The sequence below is a fragment of the Anser cygnoides genome, chromosome 1 (genome assembly GCF_040182565.1).
Source record: "Anser cygnoides isolate HZ-2024a breed goose chromosome 1, Taihu_goose_T2T_genome, whole genome shotgun sequence".
NCBI lineage: Eukaryota > Metazoa > Chordata > Aves > Anseriformes > Anatidae > Anser > Anser cygnoides.
The window spans coordinates 76,250,988-76,263,942 of record NC_089873.1 but is presented as its reverse complement, the minus strand read 5'-3'; the positions used below and the strand labels follow the sequence as shown (position 1 = coordinate 76,263,942).

Genomic DNA, 12,955 nt, shown 5'->3' with positions numbered 1-12,955 from the left:
ATCACAAATTATACAACTTCCGCTTTTTAAGTTGAGTCTAGTGAGTTAGAAAATAAAGTAAGTGCACAACAGAGGAGCAAAGCAGTAAAAAGTTAATAGTTTAATCCTATTCCAACAGAGCTATGCAAACAGCTACCCAAACTGAAAAATATTCTGCAAGGGTAGCAACACAGTTATAAAGTCTTTAATAGTTCCATTTAAAATAATTTCCCTTAGGGGAGGGGAAAAAAAGGACATACGGTCTGTGCTTTGCTTGAACAACAATTTCTCTCTGCCCTTTTTCCAAAGATATTAAGGACACTTAGCAGGCATGCATGTAAAGTGGATTCAGATGGATCATAATGATCTCTAAAAATACATATAAGCTGTGACTTCAGAAATTTCCATAAGTAGATACTGGTGCTTGGATCAGATCATGCATCTGTGTTTCCAAGAGCCTAAGTTGGTTATAGCAGGATGAGGTTTAAAACAAAAATAAAATGTGATATTGGGATGTTTAAGTCACCACAGGCTTTAACCATGTCTCTGAACATGTCTTATGCTTTTGTGGGGATTTTTCTCTTCATTTTTTTTTCCAAGGGAATTATGCCTGCATTTTTATTTTTTTTTGGCTTCCCAGATGAGATGAATGAAGGTTCATGGCAGGGCATGTATGGCATAGCTCTGTAGTTTCCAAAAGTTGACAGCACAAAAGCTGATGCTCTGTCATAAAGATGTCTCATTGTGCTGAGGCATTACAGTATTAAGGTCACAAATCAGCATGGTGAAATTCTAGTTGGAATTAGCTGGGTTGATTGAAATCAGCCTTAATCCTGAATTTGTAGTTTCCTTCCTTACTTAACGTATAGCAACTTTTAATATAGGTCAAACATAAATACTGTGAGTTTATGCAAATAAGAGTTTTTTTTCTTTATTAACATGCAGGTGTCAGTGCTACCATGTCAAACTGTTGGGCTTTAATTTAATTTATTTTTGCATTGTAGAAGTGATTTAGGCTTTTTGTTTGTCTCCATATATCTCTATGTTCTTAAAAAAATAAATTAAAAAACAGTGCATTGGAGCAGAGTAACATATTTCTGCATGAAAAGTGCTGAGCATTATTTCCTCTGGAAATCATTGGTGTCTGACTTGGGTCATGCAATCCCCAAAGGGTGACTCAAAGCATTACTGCATGAGCCTGTTCCCTCCACAGTAGTTTCAGCCTCCAATGTATCCTTGGGAGTGGGAGCCCAGCCCATGCCACAACCTCTTAGGTGCTGTTACGGCACATGCATTTTCTGTCAGATCAGCCCACCTCCTGTCCACTAAAACTGCCAGAGGTGGTGGAATTCCAAACATACGTCAGCAAGGGCTTACCCTATTGTAGGGTGCTGTGTGGGGAGGGAGGGGGCAGGATGCAGCACCAGTGCCAAGATTGGTTGAGATCAATTCGCACCAGTAGCAAACGCCACATGACATTTCTAATCCTTGCTGCCCATCTCCTGTGGCTGCCTGTCCTACCTGCTTGCCCTGTGCCTTACTCCCTGTGGTTTTGTTCAATGCAGGTTCAAAGGCGCTGGAATACTCCAATGGCATTTTTGACTGCCAGTCCCCCACTTCCCCCTTCATGGGGGGCCTGCGGGCACTGCACCTGGTGGAGGACTTGCGGGGCTTGCTGGAGATGATGGAAGCAGACGAGAGAGAGGGGCTGCGCTGCCAGGTCCCGGACTCGACGGCAGAGGTTCTGATTGAATGGCTCCAAAGTCAAATGGTATGGTCTTGCCTTGTTTCACCTGTGTTTTATGCAGGGCCTTTGAAACCTTTAAGGTTGGTTTCAAAGAACCAAAGGTACAGAGTTTTATTTGGAGATGCTGCTGTGGGGTCTCAGAAGAGCTGTTGCCTAAATACTTTGTGCAACAGGTTGGCCTTCACTTTCTTTGATGTATACTGTGCCTCATTTTAGTGAGCAGAAGTTTTTCAATAACTGGAGTTCCAACTCAGAGGGTTGGGGAAAGACATTTTTGTAGGAGTCAGACACCTAAATGGAAAAAGAAAGTTCTCAATATGAACTTCTCACTAAAAAGCATATTTAGCAGCGTATTTTTTTATGGTTGCCATTGGACTTCCTTACCTGGTTTATAACAGATTGAGTGGTGTATATGCTCAGCATCCCTTTAAAATTGAAATATGGTTTGGTTTCAAGGTTCTGTTTTGGATCTACTAGTTTCTGTTATCCCTGTTTTAAAGATACCTGATAAGGGTGTTCTTTCCCCAAGCCTTGTTTTTTCCAAAAATCAAATATTATTCAAAAGTGGAGGCTACTGAAGACTACACTGGGAAATAAAATGTTGTATTTATCAGGAGGTGAGTTATATGGCAGCATTTTTGAAGCACCCACTGGTGTGGCCTTCGGGTGCCCTATGATTGGTGGCTTCTTTACAGGGCCAACGAGGAGACCTTGTGCTCGTGGTTTGTGGCACTTTGCCTTGCTGTGGAGGCCTGTGTGTGCACAAATTTCAGTGAAGCTCTAATGGGAAATCAAGGTTTATTTCTGTAGGCTGTATTTCAGGGTTTAAGTCAGTCTGTGGCTGTTACAACAGCTGAAGTCGTGTGCTTCTGCAGATATTGCCAAACCTGTCTATGGCAGTGTCCTGGTCCGTCCCCTCCTCTGACACACCAAGGTGTTGGCCAAGGTGATGCCATACTGCTGAAATGAGGGTTGCCAGGTCTGTTGAACACAGGTCTGACACTGGACAGGCATACCGTGGTGGCTCCATGTTGCACCCAATGCATTGCTACAGCCAGTGGCTATCAGGATGAGAAGCCACCCGTCGCCTGGTCCCGTCCTGTGGACATCACACCTCCCCTCAGAAAGGGTTTGGTCACCGTGGAGCTACAGCTGATACTACAGGATGCATTTTTCTCTTGATAAACAGTTTCATCTTGGTGTTCAGCTACAGCATGCAACACCACAGCCCAGCACACTGCTTCTGTGAGGGGCCCCAGTGCCCTGCCAGCACTGTTGCTGCAAAACCTGCGCCCTAGGAGCACTACCAGGTGTCAGGCTGCAGTTGGCTTGGCGTGACCTGACGTGCCATCTAGCGGCACACAGGCTGGGCACAGCGCCCTGGGAAGAAGTGGGGACCTGGGTTAACATGGCTTGGCTTGCTTGTGCAGCTCTTATGGCAGGGTTTGAGGGGAGAGTGCTCTGTTTGTTGGTGTTTTCTTTTTTTTTTAAATAATTTTTATTTTGCTCTGAACTACTCATCTGAAAATGCCTTAAACTTAGTGAAACACATGGGAGCTTTTCCACTGACTCCCATGCGACTTAGATCTCACCCCTGCTGTTGGTGTGGCAGTAAACATTAAGATCAGGAGGAGACAGGAATGACATTCAAATCAGATCCTTAAAAAATGCAAAGATCTTGCTAGCATCAGCGTTTCCTTACCCTGTAACATACAGCAGTGAACGTCGCTGTAACTAGTCTCTGCTCTGTGTGGAGCAAAAATCGAAGGACTTAACAGCTTTCATGCAAGTATGGCCTTGAAAAATAAGTGCTCGTATGCCACATAAGCAGCCTTGGAAAATTAACTTCTTCCCATGGGGTGCATAGTTATTGGTAGTCTACACTGAGCAATGCTGATCTACCACGTTATTCTAGAGTAAAGGAGCCCAACAGCCTGGCTTGAGGCTGCAGTGTCTGCTGAGCTTAGTGAGGTGAAGGTCAGTCATTGCCCTGTGGGGCAGCAAATGTGTGATTTAGGAATGCCTGGCTGTTAGGAGCTGGAATAGTATCCTTCAGACCCCTTTGACATGGATCGCCATGTAGCAATGAGGCAGCGATGGTTTTCATTGTAGCAGTGAGCTGAATCTGGAAGAGAAAGGGCTCTGTTGTGCTGTTCAGCTTAGTGCCACCTGAGCACTGAAAACCATTCTGCAAAAGATAGCAGAGATAGCTATTCCATACATGTTTCTCCTCAGACTGCCTCAAATTATTCCCCCATACTCTCTGGCCTCCTTATAACTCCTAGTAGGAAAGACTGGAAGTTAGGCTTTGTACTGTGCTGCAGGTGAAGAGTGGGGGATTTACAGATGCCACCAGTGTCACCGGTCCCTATATGAGTAGGGCAGGTTTTAGGTGAAGTGCCCTGATGATTTACAGGAAGGCTTTCTGCAATGATGCCGATCCTTATGGTGGACAGGAAAACACCTCCCTTGTGTGAATTGGTTTAATCCTCCACGCATGAAGTTGCATCCACCAGGCTATTCAAATCCACTAGAACTGGTGCGTTATGTCCCAGCTGAAGCCGTAACCAAGTCTCCTCTGTCTCAGAGGAAAACAAAAATAGTGTTTGCTACTGCCAAACAGTGTGTCACAAGAGAAAAATCCTCTCCTGGCCTCCAAAGGGAAACCACTGATGCCCTAGTTGGGAAAAGGGTCCGGCAGCAGTCTCCCAGAGTTGCTCACTTCTGTAAAATAGGGCAGAGGATTCAATTTCACCGTGTCTGAATGGGCTGCCTTGTGTCCCTGTGCCACTTAGTGACCGATTTCTGCTCCTCACAGTGTGCATGACAGTTATTAGAGAAGTCTGTGCAAGCACTCAAAAAGCAGTAAAGAGTTAAAGTGCCTTATCCTGCTTTTTTTAAATGGTGAATGCCAGATGACCACGTGACACCAGAGCACACGTACAGTGCCTGGACATCTGGCAGAGCGTTTCCATAAGGAGTGATCAGATGGTTCCCACTGAGGAGTTTCAGAGAAGTTGCAAATGCAGCTTTGTCTTGCACAGATAAGCTGGTGTAACTGCAACATTTCCAGTTGTCCATCTACAGCTAAAAAAATATCTTTGTGTTGCCGAAACCATGTGCTGTGGTTTAACCTGGCTGGCAGCTAAACACCACACAGCTGTTCGCTCACCCTACCCCCTCCCTCTCTGGGATGGGGGAGAGAAACGGGAAAGTGAAGCCGGTGAGTTGAGATAAAGACAGTTTATTAAGACAGGAATATAATAATAACAATAATAATAATAATAGTGATAATGATAATAGTATTAATAATAATAATGTGTAAGAAACAAGTGATGCACAATGCAATTGCTCACCACCCACTGACCGATGCCCAGCCTATCCCCGAGCAGCCGGCCCCCCACCCCGGCTAGCCACCCCTATATATTGTTTAGCATGATGTCAGATGGTATGGAATACCCCTTTGGCCAGTTTGGGTCAGCTGTCCTGGGTCTGTCCCCTCCCAGCTCCTGCTGCACCCCTAGCCTGCTCGCTGGCAGGACAGAGCGAGAAGCCGAAAAGTCCTTGGCCTGGTGTAAACACTGCTCTGCAACAATTAAAACATCAGCATGTTATCAGCGCTCTTCTCATCCTAATCCAAAACATAGCACCCTACCAGCTACTATGAGGAAAAATTAACTCTGTCCTAACTGGAACCAGGACACCATGCACACGTCTCTATGTGCAAATGGATGGCAGATGAATGCTGTGATTAAAACTAGAAATTAGGCCATTTGCTCAAAGTCTGGAAAGGGACTGAAGCCTTTTCTAAGGTCTGAAGTGTTGGGACTGTGTGCTTTCTCTGGGGACCAGCTGTGAAATCCGTAGCCAGATCTCACAACTATTGCAAAGTCTTGGGGCTTTTCAGATTTCTTCTGATCAACAGAAATGCATAATACATTATGATGTGTGCTTTAATAAAACATGTGCTGTACTCTGGATGTGAAGCTTCTGGTTTGAATGTAGATATGTGAGTAATCTGTAATGTCATTACCAGTAACAAGACTATCTTAATTGAAATTCTGCCTTTTGCAAGACCAAGGCAACCCCATTGTTTTGGGGTTGCTGAAAGTTCCAGCAACTAGAAGTTGACAGATCCATCTCTTGAAGAATAATTCTCAAAAATCTTGCTTCTAGTCATGAATGTTGCTCCACTTTCTCTTCAGATTAAATAAACAAGAGACATTTTTATTTCTGGTTGTTGTTTTTCTTGACTTTTTTTTTTAATACTACTTATGAAACAACCTTCTCAGAAAGAAGAAACCAACTGGGTCTTGTTAAAAAGGAGAGTAAAGGGTTATGTGCGGATGGACAGTCCCTTCCCAAACCTAACAGCCAGCTTCTTCAAGCTCCTCATCTGAACATTTATATATGTCCTGTTAGAGTTCATAGGGTGTGCCATCTCCTCTTTAAATTAAGTGCTCCTTGAACGGCAGAGCTGGGATAATACTTTTTCTTTAAAATTCACCACAATCCATAGCAACAAGTGCAATTGTGGTTTTAGCTTCAGAAGTGACTTTCTGTAGCATTCTAAGTTGAATATGAGAGCATTAAAATAAAAGACACTTAACGGCCTTCAAAGATTTCTCAAAGAATGTTTTCAGCTCATCTGAAGATGATAGTGTGAGCTGTGGTTCCCTAGTGTCTTGTGTAATCCAGAGTGTCCTCTGACAGACCAGCCTCAGATTTTAACACTTTTTCAATGAGTTAATTCTTCCCAAGAGTGGCAAGGAGTAATGAGAGTTAATACAAGGGGGTATTACGTTTCTGAGAGGAGTTTTCCTGTCTGGATAAACATAGCTTGTAATCTTCCAGAGATACATTAGCCTATTTGGAAGACAAAGCAATTCCCAAGTTGTGGAAGCAGTTTGGTTAGCCAGAAGTCATCTCATATTTTTTATTCATGGAAAAAAATGTTGTCTTCAAACCAGAGTTTGTTGTTTTGTTGTCTTAGTGTGGGCATATAGTACATTCATTTGGCTCAGCTTGTGCTTATGTTGACTTCAGCTATCAAAAGGTCCTTATGGTAATGTGTGGCACACAAGTTTTACAACCAAACACCTGTTTGAGATCTCTCCTCTAGTTACCATATGAAAGGAGTCCTGTGATATTCTCTCAGTCTGCCACTACAAACAGCCTCCCAGTAATACTTTTTGTTCGTGAGAGAGCTAATTGAAATGCAGGACCCTGCTTCTTGCTAAAAGTGATCATCCAGACTGCTGTGTTTTTAATATTTGAAGGTGATACGAGTTCATTAACAGCACATCTTGGCTTGGCGTATTCATGCATTGCAGATGAGTTTATCAACAGTGAGAACAACCTGGGTGGTCCTGCAGTGGAGCACAGGGCAGCCCTGATGGCAGAGCATTCAAAAATCACGATTCGGAATCCAAAATGCATCCCTCTGGCTTAAAAAGTGTGGGTTCTGTGCCCCTTCTGCTCTTCTTTTTTTTCTTCTGGATTATTCAGCATCATGTTTTTGAGATTTTTTTTTTGTTTTTATCTGTCAACATTAGTTGTAAATGTTTCTTCTTCATAATTAAAGCTGTGCTTTTTTAGATAATCATGGGACTCAGCGAGCTAGGCTCTGTGGTCAAAAATAGTAAGGATTTGTTATGCTGATGATGATACTGGTTAAATTGGAACTGAAACGCTGAGATGAATGTTGGTCGTTACTGTGGCATTTTATGTGTTCTGAAGTACAACATAAATTGAGACAAGGCACTGGTGAGATCTGGGACCATTTAGTCAACTTTTTCCTTCCTCTTTTCCTTGGCACCTGTGTGAATTACACGTGTTCTTCCAGCTTCTCCAATTAACAACCTATTAAGAAAAGCAAACTCCCTCCTGTTTATCCCACAGGCAGGTGGTCCCTGCCAGCGTGGTGGAGCTGGGCAGGCTCTGGTTGCAAGACGAAGGGTTGAGCTTCCCGGGCTTTGATGTGTTAATTCCCAGAGAAGCTGCTCGCTCCGCCTGAGGAGCGCTGCTGCTGTGCCGCGCTCCGCTTCCACATCTCCCACCCCGGTGCCACCTTCTCCTCCATCCTTGGTGAGAAGAGAAGACCTGCCCTCGTTTAACCTCTCCATCACGGTTCGGAGGAGCCCTGACGGCACCACTTGGTGCAGCGGACTCCCGCAGTGCCGGGGCTGCTGCTCCCCGCCTAGGCTGCCTTCCACGGTCACTCGCATCCTTACGTGCATGAAGATAGCTGCAAGCAGCATGGAGTATAGCTGGGACATTCACGGGCACTGCGTCTGGCTAAATAAGGTAGGGTATCTCTGTTCTGGCTCTTGCTTTGCTCCGAGTGACAAGCTGTAGCTGGGCAGCGCTGTGAGGGAATTGGACGAAAGCACTTCATCTTTCTCTTGTACAAGATACCAGATGAGCTGCTGTTGAAGAAACTGATTATCTTGAAACGGTTGCATCTTCCCTGTTCAACAGCTGTACTCTTTATATTTAGAAAATGTTTCAGGTAAATTCTTCAGAGTGAAGGTCTGTCTTAAGCTGGTTTTCTTTCAGGATTCACTTTTATTTTAGGGGAGCCTCTAAAAGATAATGTGGAGGGTTTGAGTGGTTTTTTTTTTTTTTTCTCTCTGCTCTTTCTGTAGGGAGGAGCTAATCTGTAAACTTTAGGAAAGGCTTAGCAGCTGGTCTGCATGCCTGCTGCTGCACCATTTGGAACAGGCTGAAAAATCAGTGAGGAGGCATGAGATGCAGGTTTGGGAGGGTAGCGGTGGGCTTCCACGCAAACTGGTTAAACACCAACTTGGATCATGTTCAGATGGATTTGACCAGTGTGAATTTGGGATGGAATTGATACTTAGGAAGAGTAAAGCTGTCATGGCTCTGTATTATGGGGACGGAGTGGTGAATGCTTTGCTTGGAAAACTGGGAGATTCTGGAGCTGAAACCAAGGGAGCCCCCTTCCAAGGGACTCCCTAAAACTGAGAAAACAGACAAAGCAATGGTAGCTGTGTAGGTAATGTGTATTATAACAATCTGAACAATTTAAGCATGTCGATGAGCTCTAATTTAACTCCAGATGGTCAGGAAAGAGATGTCAGGGAAAGCCCACTTGGCCAACTGTTGACTGGGCTGTAGTGGTCAGAACACCGTAATCTGCTGTACAAGAAAATAATGCTGTGGAGTGGCCATGCCTTTTATACAAATCAGCTCACAACTTCAGCAAGAACAGTGTGATTTATTCTGCTTATTTGTCTCAAAAGCAGAAGAGAAAATGAAGGATAATAATGGTATCAGCTCTAGTAGGCTAAAAATGAGTTTTATTTTTGAAAGGAGAATTCAGCAATTGAAAGGAAAGCGATTCTTTTTTCTCTTGGAAGTTTAAAATAGCAGCTATTAGAAACTTTCCTGTGGTTTGGATTGTTAACTTGTTTCTAGGGAAAATGGATTAAAGACTGAGGGCAGGGAAGCTGTGAAAGTTTTGTGATGCATCTATTTATTACAGGAATAATTCTCTCTAGAGCAGTGTGGATTTTTACGCTTACATGACTACAGACAAAGCTTGCACATGTGTTTAGCAGATTAGCAATGGATTGATCTTGCAGAGTTTTAAGTGCACTGGGTCTGATTTTATAAGGCATTTTAAGCAAATGCTTAACCTCAAACTTCTGAGAAGCCTCGGTGGCATCGTGACAACTGCTCTTTTGTTTCTAGGATTAAGATTGGTACTGGTAAGCCTGCATTCTCTTCCTACCCAGTGTTTTGCAAATAATCCCTAAATTGAAAACACATGCAAAGTGTGAATGCTTAACTGAAGATAAATTTTCCTGATAAAAAAAGAGCCTTCTTTGGAAAATGGAAAAGCTTGTCTTACACAGCTTGTAAACTATGTTAATCCAGTATTGACTCTGATACGAATTTAGTCCAGAACTACCAGATGCTCCAAATACTCTTGCAGTTGCTGTTGAATCAGATAATTGCTTTTCTTTTCTTCGTATTTTTTAAGCAGAGCCATTGCTGTGCCTGGTGAAATAGTTGCTGGGCTCTGTCCCAGGGGAGGCTGCTCGTCTCTGCATGGGGAGAAACTACCAGGTCTTGCACTCTCCAGCCCTCCTGGTGTTTCTCCATCTCTCAGACTTCCCAGCAGCCCTTTCCTCCATGTTAGGGGCTCTGTCCACCCCATCTTGTAATGTGCTGCTTTCCCATATCCAGGGTTTGGGCATCTTCCCTCTCCATTTATCTCCAGCCTTGCCTTCTGTCGTCATTACCCCATTCTTCTTTTGATGCATTTCATCTCCTCTCTTCCTTTCCGTCCTCTCTGAGAGTAAAATCGTGCCAGGCATCAACTTCGTACCTTTGGGAAAGAGGACAGAGCAGAGGAGAGATGAAGGAATGCATTGCGTGGCCATTGCCCAGCAGTCCCTGATCTTTGCACTGCCGCAGGAGGTGCCAGGGCTGCTGCTCAGAGAAACAGATACTGTGGCCGCTCTGTGTTGTCATTTCTCCAACTCTCATCTTTCCCTCTACTGTGACTGAGGACAGTGACTTTGTCTCTTCATAGCTAAAATGTGCTCTGATATTACAAATGTGCTCTGATATTGCAGGTGTTACAGAGAAGTTACAACATTTCAGACAAACAGCAACCTGATGTTGGGTTGTACACAATGCTTTCTGTTTTCATTATACTATAGGAGGTCTGTTTTTAAGCAGATTTTACAAAATACTTATGGTGACTGCCAGTAAAGACATCTTTGTGTTCGGTTTTGTGAGAGAATAGCCTTTACTCCAGTTCTCTTCAAAGTTCTAATCATTTCTTCTGCATTTCTATTGGCAATGTGCAGCTATGGCCTGAATACTCCAAGTGCTTCTATTTTAAAACCAAGAACAACATGCTAAACAAAAAAGTTTTTTTTTTTTTGAGAAATGTGAACAGAGTTTAACAACAAAGGTGTCTTAGCAAGATGTTGTGCCCAATGACTTAACATTCTGCTTTAACACCTCATCAGTTTTCACAGCATGGTAAAGACATTTTCATTGTAATGTGAAACCAGTGCTTGCTTACCTTTTCACACAGTCTTTGGTTTTAGTTAATTTGTGTCTGGTTGCACTGGCTAGAAGTAGCAAGAGGTTCAGTGGTTAGGGCACTGGTGTGTTGTTTGGGAGGCAGGGAATTGAGTCTTGCGCTCTGATGAGGATGTTTGTGTGAGCCCCAGCAGGACGGAGGGCACCTTTGCACATCAGCTGCCTTTTTGTAAAGGGGAATGAATATCCCTTTCTGACATCAGAGACACATGCTGTGTTGATAAATGTGTTTTGTATTACAAAATGTAGATACTGTATTTGTGGAGGCTTGGTAAGAGCCTGAGAGATACTGGAGGACTTTACCTGAGGAATAGAGCTACAGAATAACAAAAATATGAGGGGAAAAAAAAATTTTAATGTGCATACAAGTGAAGTCACAGGATTTAAAGCATAATGTCCTAGCTGAGCAGCTAGTGAGTTCATTTTGGAAGCTCTTTGACTTGTTTCATCTTAATTTGAACTGTTACGAAACTGAAGATCTCAATTGGAAATCCTATGGCATGAGCTAAATTCTGTTAGAGGTCAGGATAAAAACAGGGAAAACTAAGAAGCATAGAGTACTTCTGCTGTGGTTTAGTTTCTGGATGGTCAGAAAGACCGGTAGTTTATTGCTAAATAATTCAGATACAGAGTATCATTATGTTATGAGTTATTGGTACAAATTACTAGGGAACATCCTTTCTTTGTATGCTGTAGCTCTCAGGATTTCAGGGGAGATGCTATGGTCATCTTGTGAAAGTTACACATGGATGCTTGAGAGACATGTTTGCTGCTGCACGGTGATATAAAAGCTGCCTGACACAGCCTCGTTTCCTGAGGACATTGCTAAGGTGAGCTCAGATGCTTTGTGCCTCCTCCTGTTTGCTTTGCACCCAGTCTTTAACTGGTGCTGGTGAGCATTTTGTTCTTCCAGTTTCAAACAAAGGAGTTTTTCCCATCACCCAGACTGAAACACAAAACATAGAAAAGGTGGTTTTGCCAGGAGGTCTCCTGATGCATGCTCCGCAATGCGGGGAGACAAACTGCTTGGAATGGACACTTGGAGCAGAAGCCTGAGGCCTGCTGCTCGTACGCTGAGGTGGCCTCTCTTGGCAGGCTGGTGCTGCAGCCTCACTGGGGCACCACAGTCCCTGGCCTGTTTTCTCTTCATCACATGTTGAGAGGGAAAACAAGGCCCCTTGAAGTCTGTGGGAGTCTCAGTGCTGAGCACGATGGATTTCAGGACAGCTTCTCAGACTCCTCTAAGGGATTCATGCAATGATGGGAACAAGAATTTCTTTCCTGATCTGAGTATAGCATTCAGCACAAAGTACTTTGAGACTGCTTTGAATATGGATAAAGGAGAATCCTTCTCCCTGCTCAAGAGCATTGAAGTTATTGTGAAGAAAGTTGCTGATTCCTCTGGACTCTGATGGCATTAGCATGTATTTTTGTTTCTCCTTCGCCTCAGGCAGCTTTATAAAGAGATGTGTTTAGAGTGCAGACATTCACCCATACCAAGTAAAATGTGCCTGATATAAAAGGATGTCTCTTACTGCATGTTTAAAAAAAAAATCATTTGACTTGCAGGAAGCATAATGCACATTTGGTGGATTGTAAGTTGATTCTTCTTTTCATTTTGTGAGTGTCTCAGGGTATTTGTCTCTCTGCAAGTGTAGTTTCGCATGGTACACCACTGAGCACGAATTTTGTTAACAAATTCTGAGTGTGCAGTAAGTGAATTCCCCAGAACTGGGTCACCAGAAGGTTCTTCCCTTCTCATCTTTAAGCTCCCGAACAACTCTTGTTCTGAACTGTGGTCATGTATCCTCCGTTGATGGTTTATTTGATTTGTAACCCTTTGGGGACTGGGAAATACTTCAAATCTGTTCTTTAACAGAGCAGACTAATAGTACTCTTTAAGTGTGTTGATAACACTGACATGTAAAAGTTGTCCTTCTTAAAGGCAGAATCATGAGCTGAAACTCAGACCCGTGTACATTTTGGTTGTGTTAATATTGTGATAAGTTTTTAGCTTCTGTGTTTTTACTGATTATTTGCCATCTTAAAAAAAAAAAAAAAGTTTGATTTGCTCTCTGCCTACTAGTTCAGTGAAGAAAATTTTTTGTTTTTTGATTTTGTTGTTTGATTGTTTTTGATTTTGTT

At 43.2% G+C, this 12,955-nt stretch overlaps 1 protein-coding gene across 23 annotated transcripts in view; it reads left to right on the top strand.

Moving 5' to 3' along the window:
• Positions 1–12,955, top strand: part of PPFIBP1 (PPFIA binding protein 1) — a 110,986-nt gene that overhangs the window by 57,136 nt on the left and 40,895 nt on the right. For 21 of the 23 annotated variants that reach the window (XM_048050159.2, XM_048050153.2, XM_066990323.1 and 18 more), the window contains one exon: positions 1,545–1,750. In XM_048050159.2, the coding sequence (XP_047906116.1) occupies positions 1,545–1,750 (206 nt within the window). Of the gene's footprint in view, positions 1–1,544; positions 1,751–7,627; positions 8,033–12,955 lie in introns of those variants that run through there. The other 2 variants (XM_048050169.2, XM_066990324.1) reach the window with 2 other exon arrangements.